General features: G+C 53.4%; 1 protein-coding gene across 1 annotated transcript; it reads right to left on the bottom strand.

The window, feature by feature from the left end:
* Positions 1-2,448: 2,448 nt before the first annotated feature.
* Positions 2,449-17,094, bottom strand: LOC144729955 (uncharacterized). The gene is made up of 8 exons (XM_078610384.1): positions 16,739-17,094; positions 16,556-16,641; positions 15,847-15,917; positions 11,860-11,991; positions 10,768-10,902; positions 9,051-9,183; positions 7,371-7,637; positions 2,449-2,468 (listed from the first exon to the last, which is right to left on the bottom strand). Exons 1-8 carry the CDS (start codon positions 17,092-17,094, stop codon positions 2,449-2,451), a joined length of 1,200 nt encoding a protein of 399 aa, XP_078466510.1.
* Positions 17,095-20,695: the final 3,601 nt, after the last annotated feature.

A 20,695-nucleotide genomic window follows, 5' to 3' on the forward strand; every position in this document is an offset into this window, starting at 1 on the left:
TTGACGGCATCCGGGCTTTCATGTTCTTATATTATTTGTTTTTTTGTGAAGTTCAATTACCCGCCCCTAATGAACATCTGTAATAAAAAAAAAGAGCTTTATAGTACTCTTAGGTTTTTTCGGTATTGTCACGTAGGTAAAAAGAAAAATAATAATAAGTAAAAAAAAGAAATAAAATAATAAATCAGAGCTTTATAGCTCATCAGATTCCTCCAGTAAATACATTAATATTCTGATTATGAATGGTTTTCACTCAGCAGGGGGCGGGATGCCAACCAAACTTTCGCGACCGTGAAAACGACCAACCCAACAACACTCTCCCCCCACTCCCCGCCACCACACGCAACCTCTGAACTCGTCCCCGTTTTAATCGTTTTCAAATAATGCGTTGAGGAGGCAAGTGAAGAGAGCGACAGGGAGTTGGCGGGGGGCAAATGACAAATGGTTTGTCGCGTGTTGCAGGTGGCGGGTTCCAATGTCATCCTGCTGCTAATTCATTGGGATATTCTCAGAAATGACATTTGGCTTGAGACCGCGGCGTTTAGCGACCTTCCCGTCCGCGAGAGACCCACGGCGTGCACATTTATAATCTCTGCAGACACCACAGATCATTGACGACAGACGTGGTGTTGTTACGCGTGCACACGCTTACATTGAGAGCCCCTCACGCCAATGCCCTGGGGAGGGGCGGGGGAGGGAAATGATATATGTCCGTACTTCACCACGCTGGTCAGTGCGGGTTGATGAAGGTGGGAAGCATACACGTGGGAATATGTACGTATAGCACAACATTGAATTGTATTCTCATTACTTTGCAATGCAGTCCTGTGCTCCTTGCTGCCCACCACGTCAGCTTGAAGCCTACAACCCCCGTTATGTATGGTGGGTGCCGCCATCCAAAACGCGAACCAGGCAAAACGCCGCTTCGCTTGCGAGATCTGACGAGATGGGTCACATTCCTGGTGATTTGACCATCGACGCGTGCGTGTCCACGGCGTCATGTGCAAGCATTGCGTGCAAGCAGCACACCGACGGGTCTGACCGTACGTATGAAAACAGGAAGCGTTGCATTAGACCCGTCCAGCAGATCAATTGGATGCGTGACCTTCACACACTCCAGTCGTCGAGGCCCACAGCGGCATGCCCTTCCAGTCTGTGCCAATCCTCCGTTCAAATACGTGCAGATGCATTGGGTACACGCCTCACGCGCCCGATGATAGCTAAACACGTCTTAGGTGGTGTAGGGAGTGGCTGATTAAAATTAAGATGGCGATAATGTGTGCGCTGTATGTACCTTCTAACTCATTTTTTAAACCCGTGGTACACCACGGTAAGGCGTGTAGATTCCACGGTGTGAAATATGATAAAGAAACACGGGACGGGAAAGGGAAGAAAAATAATGGTAAATAGGAGCAAAAGGATGGAAAATGAACGGAGAAACGGGATCAGAGGGGGTCAGGAGAGACGAGGATTGGGAGGAAGAGGCTGCATCAGGGACTCGACGCTTCTGCGTGGAGGGGCAGCGTCTGTTTTCACAGGGGGCGGCGATGGAGGAGGAGGGGTTCAAAGTGGGGGTGGCCACACAGAAGTCACGTGATGAACGGGAGGCTCGAGCTGATTTAGACAGAGAGATGCGAGTACGTGTGACGTAGAGAGAGCTAATTGAAAATGTAAGATACACGTCGTGTAATTATACCTGTGTTGCACGTGACAATATAGGGATTTTGTCTTTAAGTTTCAGGTTTATTTTCTTTAACCAGTTGAGAACTCAAGAGACCAGGATAGTGTAATGTGTAAGTGACCTGGGGCCTAAGTCTGCCAATTAAGGAGTGCTGATTGCTGCCGTATAATCCCAATTGATTAAGTGTGTGTCTGTGTGTACGTGTATATCGCACGTGACGTAGGGAGTGTTTGTTTACACTCAGACGTGTTCCTCTCCGTATTTAGCAATCATCAGGCACGTGCAGCATGTAACTACTCAACTTGTATTTGGAAAGATGAAGACTGGTACATACGGACGGGCGGACCGTGGTAAGAACAAGACCGCTGATTCAAATATCACGCACTGCACATTTGCCGTGTTCCACTGGGTTAGTCCATGGACAGACCAGAGCCTGGCACGACTTGAGGACATGGGCACGTAATTTCATTTGTAATTTGGTATTGAAATCACACAATGTAACATTGTAACCTTTTCACAGACAGTAATTGCATTGCTCTGGTAAGTTGTAATTTTAACATGTTTTGCCTTGCCAGCCGCACGTTCATTGTACGTCCACAGGGCCAATAAATCGTGAAGGCTGCGCGGCGATGGCATTTTCAGTGGTTGCCAAACATTAGTAAATGCCCTGTGTTTAGCCTCACGGCAGAGTCTCAAGATTCGTTGAGCAGGAGGGTGCTCCTGCTGCACTGTCGCGTTTGGCCATTGCCATTCATCAAGTGACCTCTTCACGCGGAAGCCACGGAGCCTGCTTGAAAACCCCACACATGCAACGGAGATATTGTGAGCGTAGGAACCTGATTTTAATTGGTGTAATTGACATATATAGTTACACATGTCCCATCCACCTTTAACTTACAACCCCTTTGTCAATCCACTGCTGGATGAAGGCCTCCCCACGCCGTTACGATCACGGGGTGCTGACCGTACTTTAGACCACTCTGGTTAGTGCGTTTCGACGGAAGTAAGGAGGGAGCGGTGGCGCAGTGGTTAGCAACACTGCGCTACGAACCCGGCGACTCAAGTTCCATTTCCGCTCACGCCCGACATCAGTGACGAATGTCTTAACCGTTGCTGGGCCTCCCCTAGGCAGACTCAGCCGTAAAGGAGTACCTGGTACTGTGGGTTAAAACATGAGCACTTGGGGATACAAACAGCGCACGGCCGTGGTGATGGCCAACACCCCTCGCAAGGTCTGCGTCGGTGCTCGCTAGCAGCACCTGCCCCAAGTCTGACAAGGCCCTCTGGGGGTTATTTTTTTTTCTTTTGGAGAGAGGAGGCAGGACCGATTCAGGTATCAATCGCCACTAATGTTAGCCGTGGCCGAGAATCACCATGTCACGGTTTCATACCAGCCACCGACATCGCTATGTATCGACACTGCAAATCGGGCTGTCAGCTCCAGTGGTGTCGGTGTAACATATGGAGTCCGCGTCTGAATATGGAGACTTAATATTTTCTTTGTAACAAAAAAAGGTCTTAATTTTTGGCTAAAGCGGTTGGTAATATCCATCATCATCTTTAATCCCATCAACCACGGTCTATACACTGCTGGATGAATCCCACCCCACCATTATAATAGTAATAATAGTCGTGAACGCAGCGAAATATAGAAGTCGCTGTACAAAGGATTACATCGGAAAACGTGATATTAACAGCAACAAAATAATTTTAACAGTAATAATTATGATCATTGACATCAGTTATTATATGTACATGGACGCACGCAGGCGCGTGTATATATAATGTGTGTGTGTGTACATGCCGTATATAATTACATACAACTACAGGCTGGGAAGGTGAATTCTCACATTGTGCAAATATCTGGGGGCACTATCTCTGCGCTGCTCCCTGGTCAGTTTTAAATCCACGAGGCGTCAAAACGACTCAGAGAAAGCACCCGGCTGGCCAGGAGATTCCAGCCACACCTTGAAGCGTATAATTCCAACCGCGTACCTTCTTCATTTGGTTTAGACACACACGGGGGCACACGACGTGCGTAATCATACATACATACACGCAGACACGTGCGTAATCATACATACACGCGTGTATATCATACACAAACACGTGCATGTAATGAGAGCGACACAAACATGGGCAGACACACCTGCGAATACATAGACACATGAAGATTTATACATATACGCGGGCACACACATAGACAAATATCCCACGTATAGCCTTAACAGACTGTAGGGCAAGTGCTGTTAGCGAGCACCTATGAAGGCCGGAACGGCACACGAGGGGGTGGGTGGCCAACACCACGCCCGGCCGCTTTTGTCTTCCCAGTGGCGATGTTTACACACCGCACCAGATATTAATTTGAGGCCGAGTCAACACACAGGTGCACGCAAACATTACAACGGAGAGCAGTCGACACCTGTTTGAGAACAAGATAAGTGACTTGAAGAGATATCCACACTCGATGTAATCACCATCACCGTCATAATCATCGTCACCAGCAGCATGTATGTTGCAACTGCTGTGCCATGTATCTTCAGATGCAATATCATTTAGGTGACATACACATGTAATCATGGACACCATGGTCAGCCTTGGTCTATCCACTTCTGGATGAATGCCTCCTCTTCATCATGCATCACTGTGAACCGTGGTCTATACACTGCTAGATAATGCCACCTCACGCCATCATCCCCTCGTGGTCCTGTGAAGCCAAACATCCAATCTCATAGCGGAAATGGGCAGTGGCACCCCCTCGGATACATCGAGACGTTAAATCCCTCGACTGGTCGTGGGTTCGATCCCAACCCCGACACCGTAATAGTTTTCGTGTTCTCCCCATGGTCGCGTGGGGTTTTCTCCGGGTCATCTGGTTTCTTCCCTCCACATGTATTTGGCTGCTGTACATTTCCACACGATGTACCACTTCGTTGAGCCATCATTTGTGACCAGGTCGATTCTGAAAAAGAGCCGTATAGCTCAGTGGGGCCTTACCTGGTGAGATTAAAAAATATAATAGTTTCGTTTAGTTCCTCACACAGGAATCCAAACTCCCATTATGCCCATAGAATTCATGGCCGAACATCCCAGTGTAGCGGGACCCTCTTTATAAATTAGTCGCGAGTCTCAGTGAAGCTATTCTGGGTAAACACAGGGTAGCTTTTTGGTGCAGTAGTCGGGTAATAATGTGTGCTTGCGTTTATAATGATGTCAACTTGTAACATTTATAATGATGTCAACTTGTAACGTTTATAATGATGTCAACTTGTAACGTTTATAATGATGTCAACATGTAATGTGGCACCACAGTATCCGCTCGCTCTCGTAGAGAGAGAACGACTCAGAGCCGCGAGGAGGAACCACAGACGAGCGGTAAAGCAGCAGCAGCAGCCACGCAGTGAGCCGAGTTCCAAATTGCCCTCCCCTAAGTTCTGCGGTCCTCTTTGTATTAAGATGTTATTGGCCATTTGACGAAAGGAAACCGGAAACCCCGGGGAGAAATCGCACGCGTGCGAGGGGACAACGCTCTATCCCATGCAGATCGAACAGGCGGAGTCCACGTGTTGGTGGCGAGCCAGGGTGCGGTAGATTCCTCGACGCCCCATGGGGAGGGGAGTTTCACGACACCTGTGGGTGACCCACCAACCCTCGCTGCGGCACTACTCCGCGGTGCGAGATTGCCGAGCGCGTGCAGCGCAGCCACCGCCTCGTCTTACTCGACATCTCCTTCTCGAAGATCGTTGACCGCCCATTAAAAATACGCCAGAGTAACGTGGAGTTGCCACTAACGGCTCGGCAATGAAAGGGCGTGAACGCCACGTTCCGAGCATCCATTGTCGCATCTTATGCGACCGTCATCACGGTATTCTCCTGATTATAAGACGCACTGCCCCCCATCTCCTCCTCGCGTTTTAATGCAAAAGTTAGAGGTGCGTCTTAGAATCCGGTAGGTGCGCGCGTGCGACCAGATTTGTATAACGATATTGACACCGGTCACAAGTTTGGGGTGCGTCTTACTTTACAGAGCATCTTATAATTCGGAGAAATACCATAACACGGAGAATACGGAAACAGGCAGGTAGACCTGTAATGATGCTCCACCTCGCGTGATTAAAAAAAATGTAACATTACAGAGAACGAATCAATGTCTCTCGTACCGTACAACAATGGCCCCGTGGAACAATGGCCCCGTGGAACAATGGCCGGTGGAACAATGGTCCCGTGGAACAATGGGCCAGTGGAACAATGACCCAGTGGAACAATGGAAAACGGCACATACGACGAGGGAAATCATCGACTGTCGTGAAGACGACACGAATGCGTGCGCGAGTCGTGAACGCAGAGAGATTCACGATTGGAATTTACATAGAGAGAGAGACACGAACACACACGAGGAGCAGAGGACACATGAGCAGGTTCCGAATGGCACCGTTCACGCTCGCTATGAAACGTGAGTGTGCTGGGGCAGGACACGTCACGGCTTAGAAGGGGCCATGTGGTCACGGACGATAATGGAGTGGGCACAGTCAGGGACTTGAAGGCGTCCACCGAAGGAGATGGAGCGACGAAATCAGCTCGCGTGCAGCTGCTACAGGAGGCGGATTCATAACATCGCAGGATCTTGAGAGGCTGTTGCAGCCTAGGCCTAGGGGAGGCCTGCATCCAGCAGTGGATTGAGCATGGCTGATGATGATAGCGATGTATGCAAATCTTATGATAAAGTTGCTCAAATGAAGATGCAGCAGTTAAATAAAACAGTTGGAATACATATTCTATGGGTCTTTCGGTAAAGCCACGTGGCTTTATTATTTATTTTTCTATCTCCGTGGATTTACCGAAAAACCCAAAGAATATGAATTCCTGCAGTCACGAACGCTTGCAGTCAAGATTTAGTTAAAATACAAACGTGTTCTGGGAGTGGGAGATACGAGACGATAAAGAATCGATCCTTGAATCTAAATAACCGTGGAAATCAATCGTTCGCCGCCGGGGCGTTGAATCGTTCCGACCCGCGTCGTCAGACAAGAGGGCAACGGCGAAACAAGGGCACACGCGGACAGGGATCCATACAGAGTGCGCAGACACGGAACACGTTTACCAGGACACCGGTGAGACTGGAGTAGGTGACACAGGACTTGGTAAACCACCACAGCTATAGCAGCGATAGGTACAAGGGGATGTGGTGTGCCGGGTGCCGGGAATAATTCCCTGGTCACAGGCTGAGGGTAAGCCGTGAGCAGCACATGGCATCAGTGCACGGTCTTGGATTCAAGACGATAATTGGCCGAAGATGACGGTGCTGCTGATGGTGCTGCTGCTGCTGCTGATGATGATAATGATGAGGATGATCGTAATAAAGATGGTGATGATGAATCTCGCCACGTGAGCTCACAAACTTCTCGCTCGCTTGTGGCTGTTCTCACCACACCACCATCACGAGCAGCGCCACCACCATCAGCAGCACATCTACCAGCAGCACCAGCTGCAACACAACCACCACCATCAGTACCAACACCACCACAAGCAGCAGCGGCACCAGCGGCTGCAACACAACTACCACCGCCACTAGCCGCAACTCTAACAGCAGCAGTGGCACCAGCAACACAACCACCACCAGCATCAGCCGCAGCTCTATCGGCAGCAGTAGCAGCAGCAGCAGCAACACAACCACCAATTGAAACTCTACCAGCAGCAGCAGCAGCAGCAGCCACGGCTCCGTCCGCGCCGCCCGCCGCCGTCGTCGCCGCCGCCTCGTGCAGCTTGCGCACGTGCTTCTTGAGGTCGAAGTTGCGGCAGAAGCCGCGGCCGCACGCCACGCACGTGTACGGCTTGCGCTCTGTGTGCGTGTGCATGTGGAAGGCCAGGTTGTACACCTGGTGGAACGCCTTGCTGCACACGCCGCACTTGTACTGCTTGTCCCCGCTGTGCGTCAGCTTGTGGTTCTTGTAGTTGCCTGCGGGGTGGGCATTGCGTAAAGGTGAGGGGGGGGGGGGTGCGACGGTCGAATGCATATACGCAAATTAATAAATGCATCGTTCCGTTCCTGCGTACGGAGGGCGATATTGTTCGGGAAGCTGGATGGTTAAGGTTGGGAGGACCGCTCGCCAACGACGAGAGGGCTTCAGTGGAAAGTCGAGTGGTGTTGCTGTTCCTTCTTCTACGTTAAAGAATGCACAGGCTCGTCTGTTATACGGTCCATATTCGACTTACATTGCCCGTAGACTAGCATTGCCCATTACACTGCCCACAAAATAACATTGCACACATACGAACACTGCCCATTTACCAACATTTCCCATCGTTGCACATTGATCATAGAATAACATTGCATGTAGATTTACATTGCCCATAACAATGCCCAAATAATAACATTGCCCATATACTAACACTAACATTTCCTATCGTTGCATATTGCTCATAGACTAACATTGCCTAAAGATTTGCATTGCCCATAACACTCTACATAGAATGACATTGCCCATATACTAACACTGCCCATTTACTAACACCATACTTGCACATTGCTCATAGATTAACAGTTCCCATAGACTCGCACTTCCCCATAGACACGTTGGCCATAACAATGTCCATACACTAACATTGCCCAAAGAACGAACACTGCCCATACAGTATACCAACATTGTCAATAGACATTGCCCATAGACCATTCTATTCTTTACTCTTTGGTTCTTTTGGTAAAGTCACGTAGGTATTCTATTCTTGCCATGTGGCAGCATGTTCAGGAGCGAAATGCCAATGTCGAGGTCTGCTGCTGGCTACGACGAGACGGCTTCAGCAGGTCGAGAGAGTTGGTGTCGTTTTGCCATTCCTCCTCCATTAAAGGAGTGCAGGCGACGGTGGATTACGATACGGTCTATAGGGGTTTTGGTAGCATGGCCACATTCGCACCCCTGTGGCTCCGTCTTTACCTTTCCATTCATCACAGCGATGTGCACATATCGGCCTGCTGGTGATGCCCTCGTGCGGTTTATAGTCACACCATAATCTGGCAGTGCTGGAGCGCACAAGCGCAGTTCACGAAGGAAAACGTCACACGTTCGTCATTAACACTTTGTGTGGCCTTAAAATGAACATTTGCAATGCGACCTTTCAGGCAATGGCCCTTCGTCATCAAGTAAATAGAGAGGCCAGAAATTGGATGTAAGACTTATGAAGTGCAGTTGGGGCGGATGGGCGGGTTGTGAGACTTGGGACGGTTGGGGGGGTTTGGGCGGTTGGGCGGGGGGGTTGGGGTTTGGGGGGTGGGTTGTGGGGGTGGGGGGGTTGTGTGGGTGGGGGGTGTTGTGGGGGGGGGGTGTAAACGTGGCCGTGTCAAGCGCGTGTCGTCCCCGTCTCGCGAACTCACCTTTCTGGTGGAACCCCTTGCCACAGAACTCGCACACGAAGGGCTTGAAGCCGGCGTGGATTCGCACGTGGGTGTTGAGCGTGGAGCTGCGGTTAAACGCCTTTCCGCACTGCGAGCATTTGTGGGGTCGCTCCTACGACAACAACAAAAAAGACAGATCCCCCATGTAGCCTTAAACAGACTGTTGGGGCAAGTGCTGTCAGCGAGCATCTATGTATGTCGGCATGGCACACACGGGGATGGGTAGCCAGCACCATGCTCGGCCGCCTTTGTCTCTCCAGTACGTTTACACAGTGTAGTCACTTTAAGATGTTTCTTGTTCATGTTTTTGTTTGTTGCGGTTGCACCCGAGTCAAGAGCCGCATTGCTCACAGGGTTATACCTGATAAATGAAACTGAAACTGAAAACTGAAACACCGCACCGGATACTCATTTGAGGCTGAGTCGACCTAGGGGATGCCCAGGACCGCTTCAAATAATCGTCACTGGTTGTTGGCCGTGAGCGGGAATCAAATTCGCGTCGCCGGGTTCGTAGCGCAGGGTAGCGCCAACCCACTACTCTACCGCTCCCCGCTACTGCGACACAACCGTTCCCCGCTACTGCGACACAACCGTTCCCCGCTACTGCGACACTACCGTTCCCCGCTACTGCGACACAACCGTTCCCCGCTACTGCGACACAACCGTTCCCCGCTACTGCGACACAACCGCTCCCCGCTACTGCGACACAACCGTTCCCCGCTACTGCGACACAACCGTTCCCCGCTACTGCGACACAACCGTTCCCCGCTACTGCGACACTACCGTTCCCCGCTACTGCGACACAACCGTTCCCCGCTACTGCGACACTACCGCTCCCCGCTACTGCGACACTACCGCTCCCCGCTACTGCGACACACGCAGAGAGAGGGGGGCACACTGCAATCGCAGTCACTTGCTGCGCCAGTTCGCGCAGTTGTGCCGCACGCCTCTCCGAGGTGCTTTCGGATGTTGCCGCGTGCCGTTCGGAACGATGTCCGCTCCACGTGCTGGGAATCTCAAAAAAGCCCCCCCCAAATCCATGCAGCGAAACGTCGGGCATCGTGTCGAACAATCAGGACAGGTGGCAACCCTTACTCGCAGCGAGTTTTAAATCAACCTCTTGAACAAATGCGCACAAAGCACTCGCGCCTATCTGCGCGTTACGCGAAAACCGTCAGCAAGTTCCTGTAGAACTGCACTGTGGACGGCGTCTTGCCTCGGGTCCCCATAAAAATAAAAATTGGGCAAATGTGGTGCCGACTGACAGCAGCAGCCATGGTGCAGTGATGAGCGACGCACGCGGACCGGTTTCCCCCTCACTAGGACTCATCAGCACAGTTCAGCTTGGCGACGTGCGTCTGACTGCAGGAGGTGATGACAACGATTTCCGTTCTCCTTTGCGCGAACCCTACCCCTGACTCTACCCCCATCTCATAGCCAAGTGGTTCCTAACCTTTACTGCAGCCTTGGACCCCTTGGGTTCTCAAACAAAGTAGTTGTTTCTTAGGTGCCCATTATTATTTCGATCATTTACCATCGACAAAAATCTGGCCATGCACCCCCCCCCCCACAAAGGGCATCTTCGCGTGCCCCCCACGTTCAGCACCACCCAGCCAGTCCGACCCCGAATGTTCGCGATGCCACTTCCTGAACACCGAAAGGGGGAACCCCGAAAGGGGGAACCCCACTCGCGCACCTGCGTGTGGATGATCTTGTGTCGGCACAGCGTGCTCGCCTGGCGAAACCCCTTCCCGCACACCTTGCACACGAAGGGGCGCGCGCCGGTGTGCACGGGCATGTGTCTCGTCAGGTTGTAGTGTGCGTTGAACACCTGGCCCAGGTGGGGGGGAGAGGGGGAGGGAGAGAAGGGATATGGAGATGTGAGCCTCCCCGTGTCCCCTCGGCTACAGCTCCTCCACACAGCTACACTCAGCCTCCCCGTGTCCCCTCAGCTACAGCCCCTCCACACAGCTACACTAAGCCTCCTCGTGTCCCCTCAGCTACAGCCCCTCCACACAGCTACACTCAGCCTCCCCGTGTCCCCTCAGCTACAGCCCCTCCACACAGCTACTCTCAGCCTCCCCGTGTCCCCTCAGCTACAGCTCCTCCACACAGCTACACTCAGCCTCCCCGTGTCCCCTCAGCTACAGCTCCTCCACACAGCTACACTCAGCCTCCCCGTGTCCCCTCAGCTACAGCTCCTCCACACAGCTACACTCAGCCTCCCCGTGTCCCCTCAGCTACAGCCCCTCCACACAGCTACACTCAGCCTCCTCGTGTCCCCTCAGCTACAGCCCCTCCACACAGCTACACTCAGCCTCCCCGTGTCCCCTCAGCTACAGCCCCTCCACACAGCTACACTCAGCCTCCCCGTGTCCCCTCAGCTACAGCTCCTCCACACAGCTACACTCAGCCTCCCCGTGTCCCCTCAGCTACAGCCCCTCCACACAGCTACACTCAGCCTCCCCGTGTCCCCTCAGCTACAGCTCCTCCACACAGCTACACTCAGCCTCCCCGTGTCCCCTCAGCTACAGCTCCTCCACACAGCTACACTCAGCCTCCCCGTGTCCCCTCAGCTACAGCTCCTCCACACAGCTACACTCAGCCTCCCCGTGTCCCCTCAGCTACAGCTCCTCCACACAGCTACACTCAGCCTCCCCGTGTCCCCTCAGCTACAGCTCCTCCACACAGCTACACTCAGCCTCCCCGTGTCCCATGGGCTACAGCTCCTTCACACAGCTGCACTGATAAGAAAGTGGAACGATCGCAACTGCCGTGTGCTTCTCACCTTGCCGCACACCTCGCACGTGAAGTGCTTGGGTTTCAGTGCCGCTGCGTGGCCGGCGGTCCTGGAGGCCTGCGACCTCGCCGTGACCCCCGCGTGAACTCCTTGCTCCGATCGACGCTTCTCCGCCGAGCGCTTGGGGCACGAGGGGGGTCACAAGGGGGGGGGGGGCACAAAGAGGTCACGTGGAATCATCGTGAAGCAACACACGTCATCCCTTTGGTCTCTTCAACATCACCAGCAGAGGCCACAATCTATCCACTGCTGGATGAAAGCCTCCCCAAGCCCTCGGCATCTCTCACGGTCACGCTCTGTAGCTATCCATCTATTTTACGGGGAGGCCCTCACCCATCAGTGGACTGACAGAAGAGATGCACGTGCACATTAGTGCTGTTGTGTTATTTGCAGCACTTGGGGGTGGGGGTGGTCCCCGTTTAAAGACGGAGGGCAGAAACCTGGACTCAAACCCATGCTGGCTCAGTGCTCCGACACAGCCACGAGAGCTCCTGAGCCACCCAGCCACTTCAACACGCGTCCGTTAAAGACCATAAGCTCAGGCTTAGAGCCTAAACCCTGGGCCCTCTAACCCCTGACCTCCGGGGTCACGCCACAACACCCATCCTCTCACCGCCACATCCATGCCTTCCGCCCCATTTATAGCTCGACCCCCCCCCTCCCGCCCCCTCCCTGCATCGCCCCGCTCACGTCCACGTCTCCCTCGTGCCAGCAACGGGCAATGGCTGAGCGAGCGGGTGTGCAGGCGGTGTGACTGCGCCACCAGAGAATAGACGGGCGCTTCGAAAAAAATGTGAACACTTCTGAGGATTTGCAACAATACCACGGAAAATGTGCCTCCGTGCTCTGGACACTACCTGGAGAAGATTCCAGGCAGGTGTTGACAACGATGGCGACTTTTTGTAACTATTAACATTTACATTTGTTGTTTTTCCATTAAAAACGATAGCCCCATATAAGTGTCATAACAATATTAAAGCACTCTGTATAGACAGAGGGAGCCCAGGCACGGGGCTACGAAGCGGTGCTGTGTGGAAGGTGGAGGGAGAGGGTGCCCCACACCATCGCCGTGATTCGCCGTCGCCGGCAGTGCCTCGGGGGTTCGAAGATGACGTCCATCAGGTTTGGTGGTGGCTCTCGAGGTGGCTGAGAAGTCCAAACTCTGGATCCGCACACATTTGGGCACTGCACCAGCGGGGCCCCGCGCTCACCTTCGCTACGCTGAACCGGTGATGGGCGTTTGCCCACTTCCCGCCGGCTTCAGCGTCACATTCCGCAGGAGGCAAATTACTCGGTCTACTGTCTATGTGCAGGTGTTAAGCACAAGACAACGTTGAACTGTCGGCTGGGTCAGCCCTATGCGTAGAATCTATCAATTCTAGGGCTGCATTGTATACGAATTTGGATGTTGCTCGTTATACGCAGATTTGTGCGAATTTGAGTCATTCTAGCCCTTCTGGATCCTCATCAGAATGTACATCAATCAGTCAATATCTCGCTCAGTAATGGTCACCTACAGCGATGTAGGGCAGCCCTCCGTCAATCAGCGGTTTCATGAAGGCCTTCCCATGCAGGGTTTGTCATAAAGACGCTACGGTGGCGAGATGTTAACGACCTCGCCTGATATACAGGCGGTCGTGGGTTCGATCCCGACCCTGACACCTGTATATTTGAAGCTTGCGTGTTCTTCTCGTGGTCGCGTGGATTTTTCTCTGGTTGACTCCCCCCAAAAAGTGTTTCTCATTTTATCTTAAATAAGAATAAATAATTAAATTGGCTGTTTTCAATTCATGACGATAAATGAAGTCAGTTTTATTATTACAATTATCTGTGCCTGTTATGGACAATGGGGGAACAAATGATCGTTACTGCGGGAACGAGCGTTTGAGGATCTACATATCCCCTCCGACTCGTTTCACCACGAACCCCTCTTACACTCTTCCGTTCGCTTCGCCGCGTTGATGTTCAGTGTTGACACGCGTGTTGTCGCATACGGCACTTAATGGCGCACTCATCGCCACCGCCAGCCTAATGAGCCCGACGCCTGCCCCGTGATGATGAGGGCCCTAGATCGTCCAGAGAATTCACAGCTTCCTGCTGCTGCCCGTCTTAAGTCTGGGAGAATTCACAGCTTCCTGTTGCCATGCAGTGTAAATCTGGGAGCATTCACACCCTCCTCCTGCTGCTGCTGCCAGTGTAAGTCTGGCAGAATTCACATCCTCTCCTCCTTCGTGGTACCCGTTACTGAACCAGCGTGCTGAAGTATGATCAAGTAGCACCGGGGCAGTACGTGTAAGACGCGTGGCTATTCCAGCCGAGTATTTTCTCATTATAATTTAGGCAACAAGGCTATGCCACTACATTTGAAAGGCTTGTAATGCAGTAGCTCCCCCCGTCTGTCGGGGGGGGGGGGGTCTAATATTCCCGTAAGGATGGTCCGATACGAACCAAACTTCAGTGTTGAGTTGCCTTTAAATTAGGGGCTTGCCCCACCGGCAACCGGCCACATCGATGAAAGGCGCTGCCTAGAACTCAGAGGCGCAACCCTGACCACTTGCTAATTCGCAAACGTATTTTTCCCTGACAGCTACCCCCACGACTTCCATACCGCTGGTGACTCTGCTTATGAAGGCGTTCAGCATTGCCGATTGGAATCGCATGTTGTGAACGCGTTCTGAAATCCACGCCGTATCTCACGGTTGTTTTGTCTTCTCGTTTTATTGCTGTTGTTGTTTTTATTTTCCGCCTCTCGTAACACTTTTTGGTGTGAGCGTGAGCGGCGGAGTCGTAGAGGGAGGGAGTGCGAGGGAGTGGCCATAAGGAGGGGGAGGCGACACCCACGGGGGACAAGGTGGGGGGGGGGGGTGTCGTTGTGGTGTGGGAGGAGGTGGGGGGGGGTGATGGTGTGGGGGGAGGTGGTGGAGGGGTGGTCGTGGGTGGGGGGGGGGTCGTGGTGGTGTGGGGGCAAGAGGTGGGGGGGGGGAGGGGGGGGAGGTGGTGGGGGGGGGGGGGTCGTGGTGGTGTGGGGGGAGGAGGTGGGGGGGGGTTGTGGTGGTGTGGGGGGGAGGTGGGGGGGTCGTGGTGGTGTGGGGGGAGGAGGTGGGGATGTCGTGGTGGTGTGGGGGGAGGAGGTGGGGGGGGTCGTGGTGGTGTGGGGGGAGGAGGTGGGGGGGGGTCGTGGTGGTGTGGGGGGAGGAGGTGGGGGGGTGGTCGTGGTGGTGTGGGGGGAGGAGGTGGGGGGGGGGGTTGTGGTGGTGTTGGAGGAGGTGGGGAGGGGGGGTCGTGGTGGTGTGGGGGGAGGAGGTGGGGGGGGTGGTCGTGGTGGTGTGGGGGGAGGAGGTGGGGGGGGGTCGTGGTGGTGTGGGGGGAGGAGGTGGGGGGGGGGGGGTCGTGGTGGTGTGGGGGGAGGAGGTGGGGGGGTGGTCGTGGTGGTGTGGGGGGAGGAGGTGGGGGGGGGGTTGTGGTGGTGTTGGAGGAGGTGGGGGGGGGGGGGGTCGTGGTGGTGTGGGGGGAGGAGGTGGGGGGGGGGTGGTCGTGGTGGTGTGGGGGGAGGAGGTGGGGGGGGTCGTGGTGGGGTGGGGGGAGGAGGTGGGGGGGGGGTCGTGGTGGTGTGGGGGGAGGAGGTGGGGGGGTGGGGTCGTGGTGGTGTGGGGGGGAGGAGGTGGGGGGGGGGTCGTGGTGGTGTGGGGGGGAGGTGGTGGGGGAGGTGTCGTGGTGGTGTGGGGGGAGGTGGTGAGGGGGGGTCGTGGTGGTGTGGGGGGAGAAGGTGGCGGTGTCGTGGTATGGGTGGAGGAGGTGGGGGGGGGGTGTGGTGGTGTGGGGGGGAGGTGGGGGGGGGGTCGTGGTGGTGTGGGGGGAGGAGGAGGGGGGGGGGGGATGTCGTGGTGGTGTGGGGGGGAGGTGGTGGGGGGGGGGTCGTGGTGGTGTGGGGGGAGGAGGTGGGGGGGATGTGGTGGTGTGGGGGGGGGGCAGCACCTGTGCGTACGAGGGGGCAGGGTTCCTTTGGGAAGGGGCCGTAGCTTCCCCTGACGCTCCACCCACCAGCGCTGCAACGAGAGACAGGGGCGGCCCAAGCCGCGTGAGTTCGGGTACACTGAAGGTCGTGATGGGACGTTCCTGTTGATGGTGATGATGTTGCTGGCTGCTCCTGCTGCTGCTGGTGGTGGTGGTGATGTTGCTGATTGTGACGATGCTGCTGCTGCTGCATTAGGCGCATGAGGATGATGATGATGAAGACGACGACGACGACGATGAAGACGATGGTGATGAAGACGACCATGATGATGAAGACGATGATGGTAATGGTTTGTAATGTCGTCATCAACAACAGCGCCACCACTGACAGCAGCAAAAGTATCATCGTATCACAATCACTGTGGCTCTCCACCACCGCCATCATAACCAACACAACCACCATCACCATCACCTATATCGTCATCACTGACATCAGTGGTGGCATTACCACCATCATCATCATCAACATTGACACGTCATCACCATCAATCAACATCGCCATCAACACCACCACCATCGACTTACCATCACCACCACGAACATCACCACCCTCCAAAGACAAATATCCTCCCAGTATAGCCTTTACAGACTGTAGGGGCAAGTTCTGTTAGCGGGCAACCTCTCTCCACGACACCCAGCACCCCCACTCCTCCTCCTGCCCCCCCCTCACCTTTGTTCGGCGCCACCCCGCCGCTGAGCGCCCCCCCCTCCCAGCAGGCACCAGCTGATGGGGGGCGCGGGGGCCCTGGTGAGTGGCTGCGCGCTCAGTGCGCGCGGCCTCACCACCCTGAGCGCCTGGGGTCCCGCCTGCACCCCCACTTGGGGAAAACCGCGACCGGCTCCGGCTGCAGACCCAGTCCAGCCGAGAGCGGCCTTGGACTCGCAGAGACTCGCAGGTGGCTCCGGTCCATCCACACCCTCTTGCTGGTTCTGCTGCTGCTGATGTTGTTGCTGGAACACGATGGCGTGGCCGGAGTTCTTGAAGGGCAGCCACCCGCAGCGCGCATGCTGCTGCTGTTGCTGCCCATCGCCTCCACTCGCCGTGACGCACGGCAGCAGTGGAATGGCGTAGGCGGGAGAGCGCTCGGCAAAGCTCGCGGTGGCGAGGCCGCCGACGCCGCGAGCTCTGGCCAGAATGTCCGATCTCCTGGGGGCCTCGGCCATGATGCGTTCAATGGAGAAGGTCAGGGCCTTCGAGTGGCTTGCCATTGTGAACCCAACTCGCTCGCTCTCTCTCGCTCTGTATTTTGCTTAACTAGATACCTCCACACGGGAACAAAATAGTTGTCAATGATAATTATGATTAGTCTAATGATGGTAATTAGTCAGGGGTTAGTTAGTTAGTTAGTTTTTCCCCCCACTCGATATTTTGCGGAACGCTGGCTGCGAGGCTTGGTATCGACTCGTCGAGATTATCTGCGTAAGGCACTAACACTACAACACAATCTACACCTATCCACAATAATCCTAAATAATTCTACCCTATTATTCCGATAATCCTACGATGACGATAATGTATCATGAGGACAAGATAAAGCGTGACAGCGTTCCGGACTGTTCCCGTTATAGTTAAGCACCGTAAATAGTAAATAAATAACCTAATGGATAAATAACCGTATCAATAAATAATTACGTTAAATAAATAGGCGCGCGCGCTAATTAAGTGAGAGCAATTTGTAATTAATTGGCCGGCTCTGGAGGAGGAGGGGCGCTGTGATTATTTTGAGTCCGCGGGCAATGGAGCGAATTTCTCCATCACAGAGCTTGGAACCTGCAAGAAGACACAAAGAGTGGTCAGAACCGTCAGCAGAGGGGCGCCACGGTGGCGAGATGTTAACTCCCTCGCCTGGTATGCAGGAGGTCGTGGGTTCGATCTCGACCCTGACGCCTGCTGCTGTATATTTGGAGTTTGCGTGTTATCCCCGTGGTCACGTGGATTTTTATCTGGGTCGTCCGGTTTTAGAAACACGAGTTTAGATGACCTGGTTTCTGTACATTTCCGCATGATAAGCCACTTTGTTGAGCTTCCACTTGTGCCATGGTCGCTTCTAAATATATATATATAGCTCAGTGGGCCTTACCTGGTACAAAACATTTCTCTAATCTTAGTTTCAATCACAGAGTCCAGTCAGGTCACCTATATCTATCACCAAACGGGGAACCACTGAGACAGCCTCTATTTTGCGAGGGAGACCTGGGGGGAGGGGGGGTCAGTTAATTATCCAGATCTCCACACAGTCTGCTGTGGGCTTAGCTCAGAGCGGTCTACCGGCACCTCGTCTAGCCGGGGGGCAGTGGTGGTGGCTACGCACGTGGCCTGTAACCCAGCACTGTGGAGCCAGGGAGGGTTGGTGGATTGTGTACAAGTTGTGAAACTCCATTCCCGTAGACGTCGAGGAGGAGCTTTATAACACCCTGGCTCGCCAGGAGAAGGCGGCACAGCAAATGTGGACTCCATCTGTTCCACTACCTGTATAGGATAGAGAGTTGCCAATCTCTTCCACGTGTATGGGATAGAGTGTTGGCCACTAGCACGCGTGGGGTGTTCTCCATGGTGTGTTTATACTCCCACTTGTATAAACACTCATTGATTGAATAAAAAACATCCTAGTAATATGTAGAGGACCGCAGAGCTTCGGTAATTGTTGGCAGCGGCTCACCGCGTGGCTGCTGCTGCCTTCCCGATTGGCCATGGATCCTCCTTGCGTCTCTGAGACGAGCAAAGGGTGAATGCTGCGCTGCACCGCGTTACGAGTTGACACCGTTATTGTTACCATTATAATTATTATCATTGAGAGATTAAGAATCCATTCGGAAATCTCGCTGAGAAATGCGGCCCCGTGTGTCACGTGACGTCTCTCGAAGTGATCTCTGTCATCTCCAAACTAAGAGGCGCATTTCCCCCACACACGCCGAGACACCTGGTAATTGTCAGATCACAGGACACCGACCATTAGCAAATTGAACAAAATACTCATCGTAATATTACGACAGCGTTCGTGAAATCGCAGGTGACCGGGCTTGAGGCCACTGAGTGGCTCCACTTGAGAGCCCGACTTGTGTCAGGGCTGAGTGGCTGACATGCGGAGTCGAACTGTGGTTCTCCAGCGTGGCCCGGCTGAGAAGCGCTCTGAGCTGTACAACCCCCCCGGCCACCGCTCAATCACTGCGCTCGCAAGACGCGGAGCCGAGCGACGGCGAGGAGACAGTGGACGAGTGCCGCGCTTTGATGTCGGAGGCGAAGTGTCGCTCACCCGAGTTGCTTTGAAAGTTGCTTCAAAAATTCTCAACTCCTAACCATCGTCACCATCATCATCGTTGTCGTCGTCATAATCATCATGGACTAAACGCCACGACGGAATCGTTTCACGGTGACGAGTTTAGGATGCTAATCGGAAAGCGATTAGAGCCTAGAATTGACGTGAGGAATACTCATCATCTTCATCACCGCCATCTTCACCGACGATGATCATGATGACGTGGAGATTTTACATTAAAACTTTCGGGACCGGGATAACAACGCGTTTACGACAAAGAATCGACATTCAATAATCATCATCAGAATCACCGCCATCATCATCGTCACCAACACCACAAACATCAACTCCGAGACTCATCATGACGATGGTTTTACGGTAAAGTGTTCAGCACGAGCATGATGGTATTCAATATTACGACCAACAAACTCTTAAGGCGTAAAAATAATAATTTATCATCGTCATCACTATCAACCTAAAGAGAGTAGGTGGATTTACGGTAAAGTTCCCAGGGTGGATATAGAACGCGCATGCCACGACGGAGATAATTTGTAAAACTATTATCATCAATATAATCATCATCATCATTATATAGAGCGTAAGAAATACTCATGCACCCACAAACTGGAATGTATCAACATCATCACCACCATCGTAGTCATCGTCCGCACCTCCAATTGGCACGGTTGTCTACGTACGGTGCGAAAGAAGTTCAACATACATAGTTACATACTCATCATCGCTATCATCATTTAAAATGACCGTTCGTACATATCTTGATGGTGTGATCACGGGTACAATAAAAAGGCGCTTACGACAAAGAGCTGGAATTCGATGATGACGTTGACCATGATTTCATTAACATTGTGACTCATTACCATCATTCCAATCCCTGTTGATGAGCTCTGATTAACCACGCGTAGCGTCACCCCGCGCTGTCACATGACGCTCTTCTCTGAGTGTTGCTTGTACGCGCGAACACGCGACCACGCCGCTCGTCGATTATATTTTGCCGCCTAATTACGAATAATTATTCAAGTTGAAATGACTCATTAAGGCAGCTGCGTCAGCTTGGATGTGCACCTGGGGGGGGGCGCATGGTCGAGCGAGTCGCGGAGGATTCTGCTGCACGAACAACGACGCGACGAGAATCCCCTTCGGCTATCGCGAAAGCGGCGCGATAGAGACGCGCAGTCTGCGGTCGCGACGCGGACAACGACGATGGTGATGATTGATGGTGATAGAACGAGTGAATATTTATGCGTAAAAGTGCGCGTCGCGATCGCTCGCGGTGTGAAGGACGGTGCAGAGTTCATCATCTGGACCGTCTCGCGCGTAGATGCACAAGCAAACGTGCGCGTCAAGACCTCGGATGGCCAAGCGCCTCTCGTGTTAATCCACTGCTGGATGGATACGAGGCCCTTTCTCCCCACGTCCGTACGAGTCGTGGGGGGGGGGGGCGGGGGGGGGTGGTGTTTGACCATACTTCGCCACGCTGGTGAGTGTGGGTTTTCGGTGAGGATTGTATTTTAAGTGGTACGTCACGCTGGTGA

The sequence above is a fragment of the Lampetra planeri genome, chromosome 34 (genome assembly GCF_965212315.1).
Source record: "Lampetra planeri chromosome 34, kcLamPlan1.2.h2, whole genome shotgun sequence".
NCBI lineage: Eukaryota > Metazoa > Chordata > Hyperoartia > Petromyzontiformes > Petromyzontidae > Lampetra > Lampetra planeri.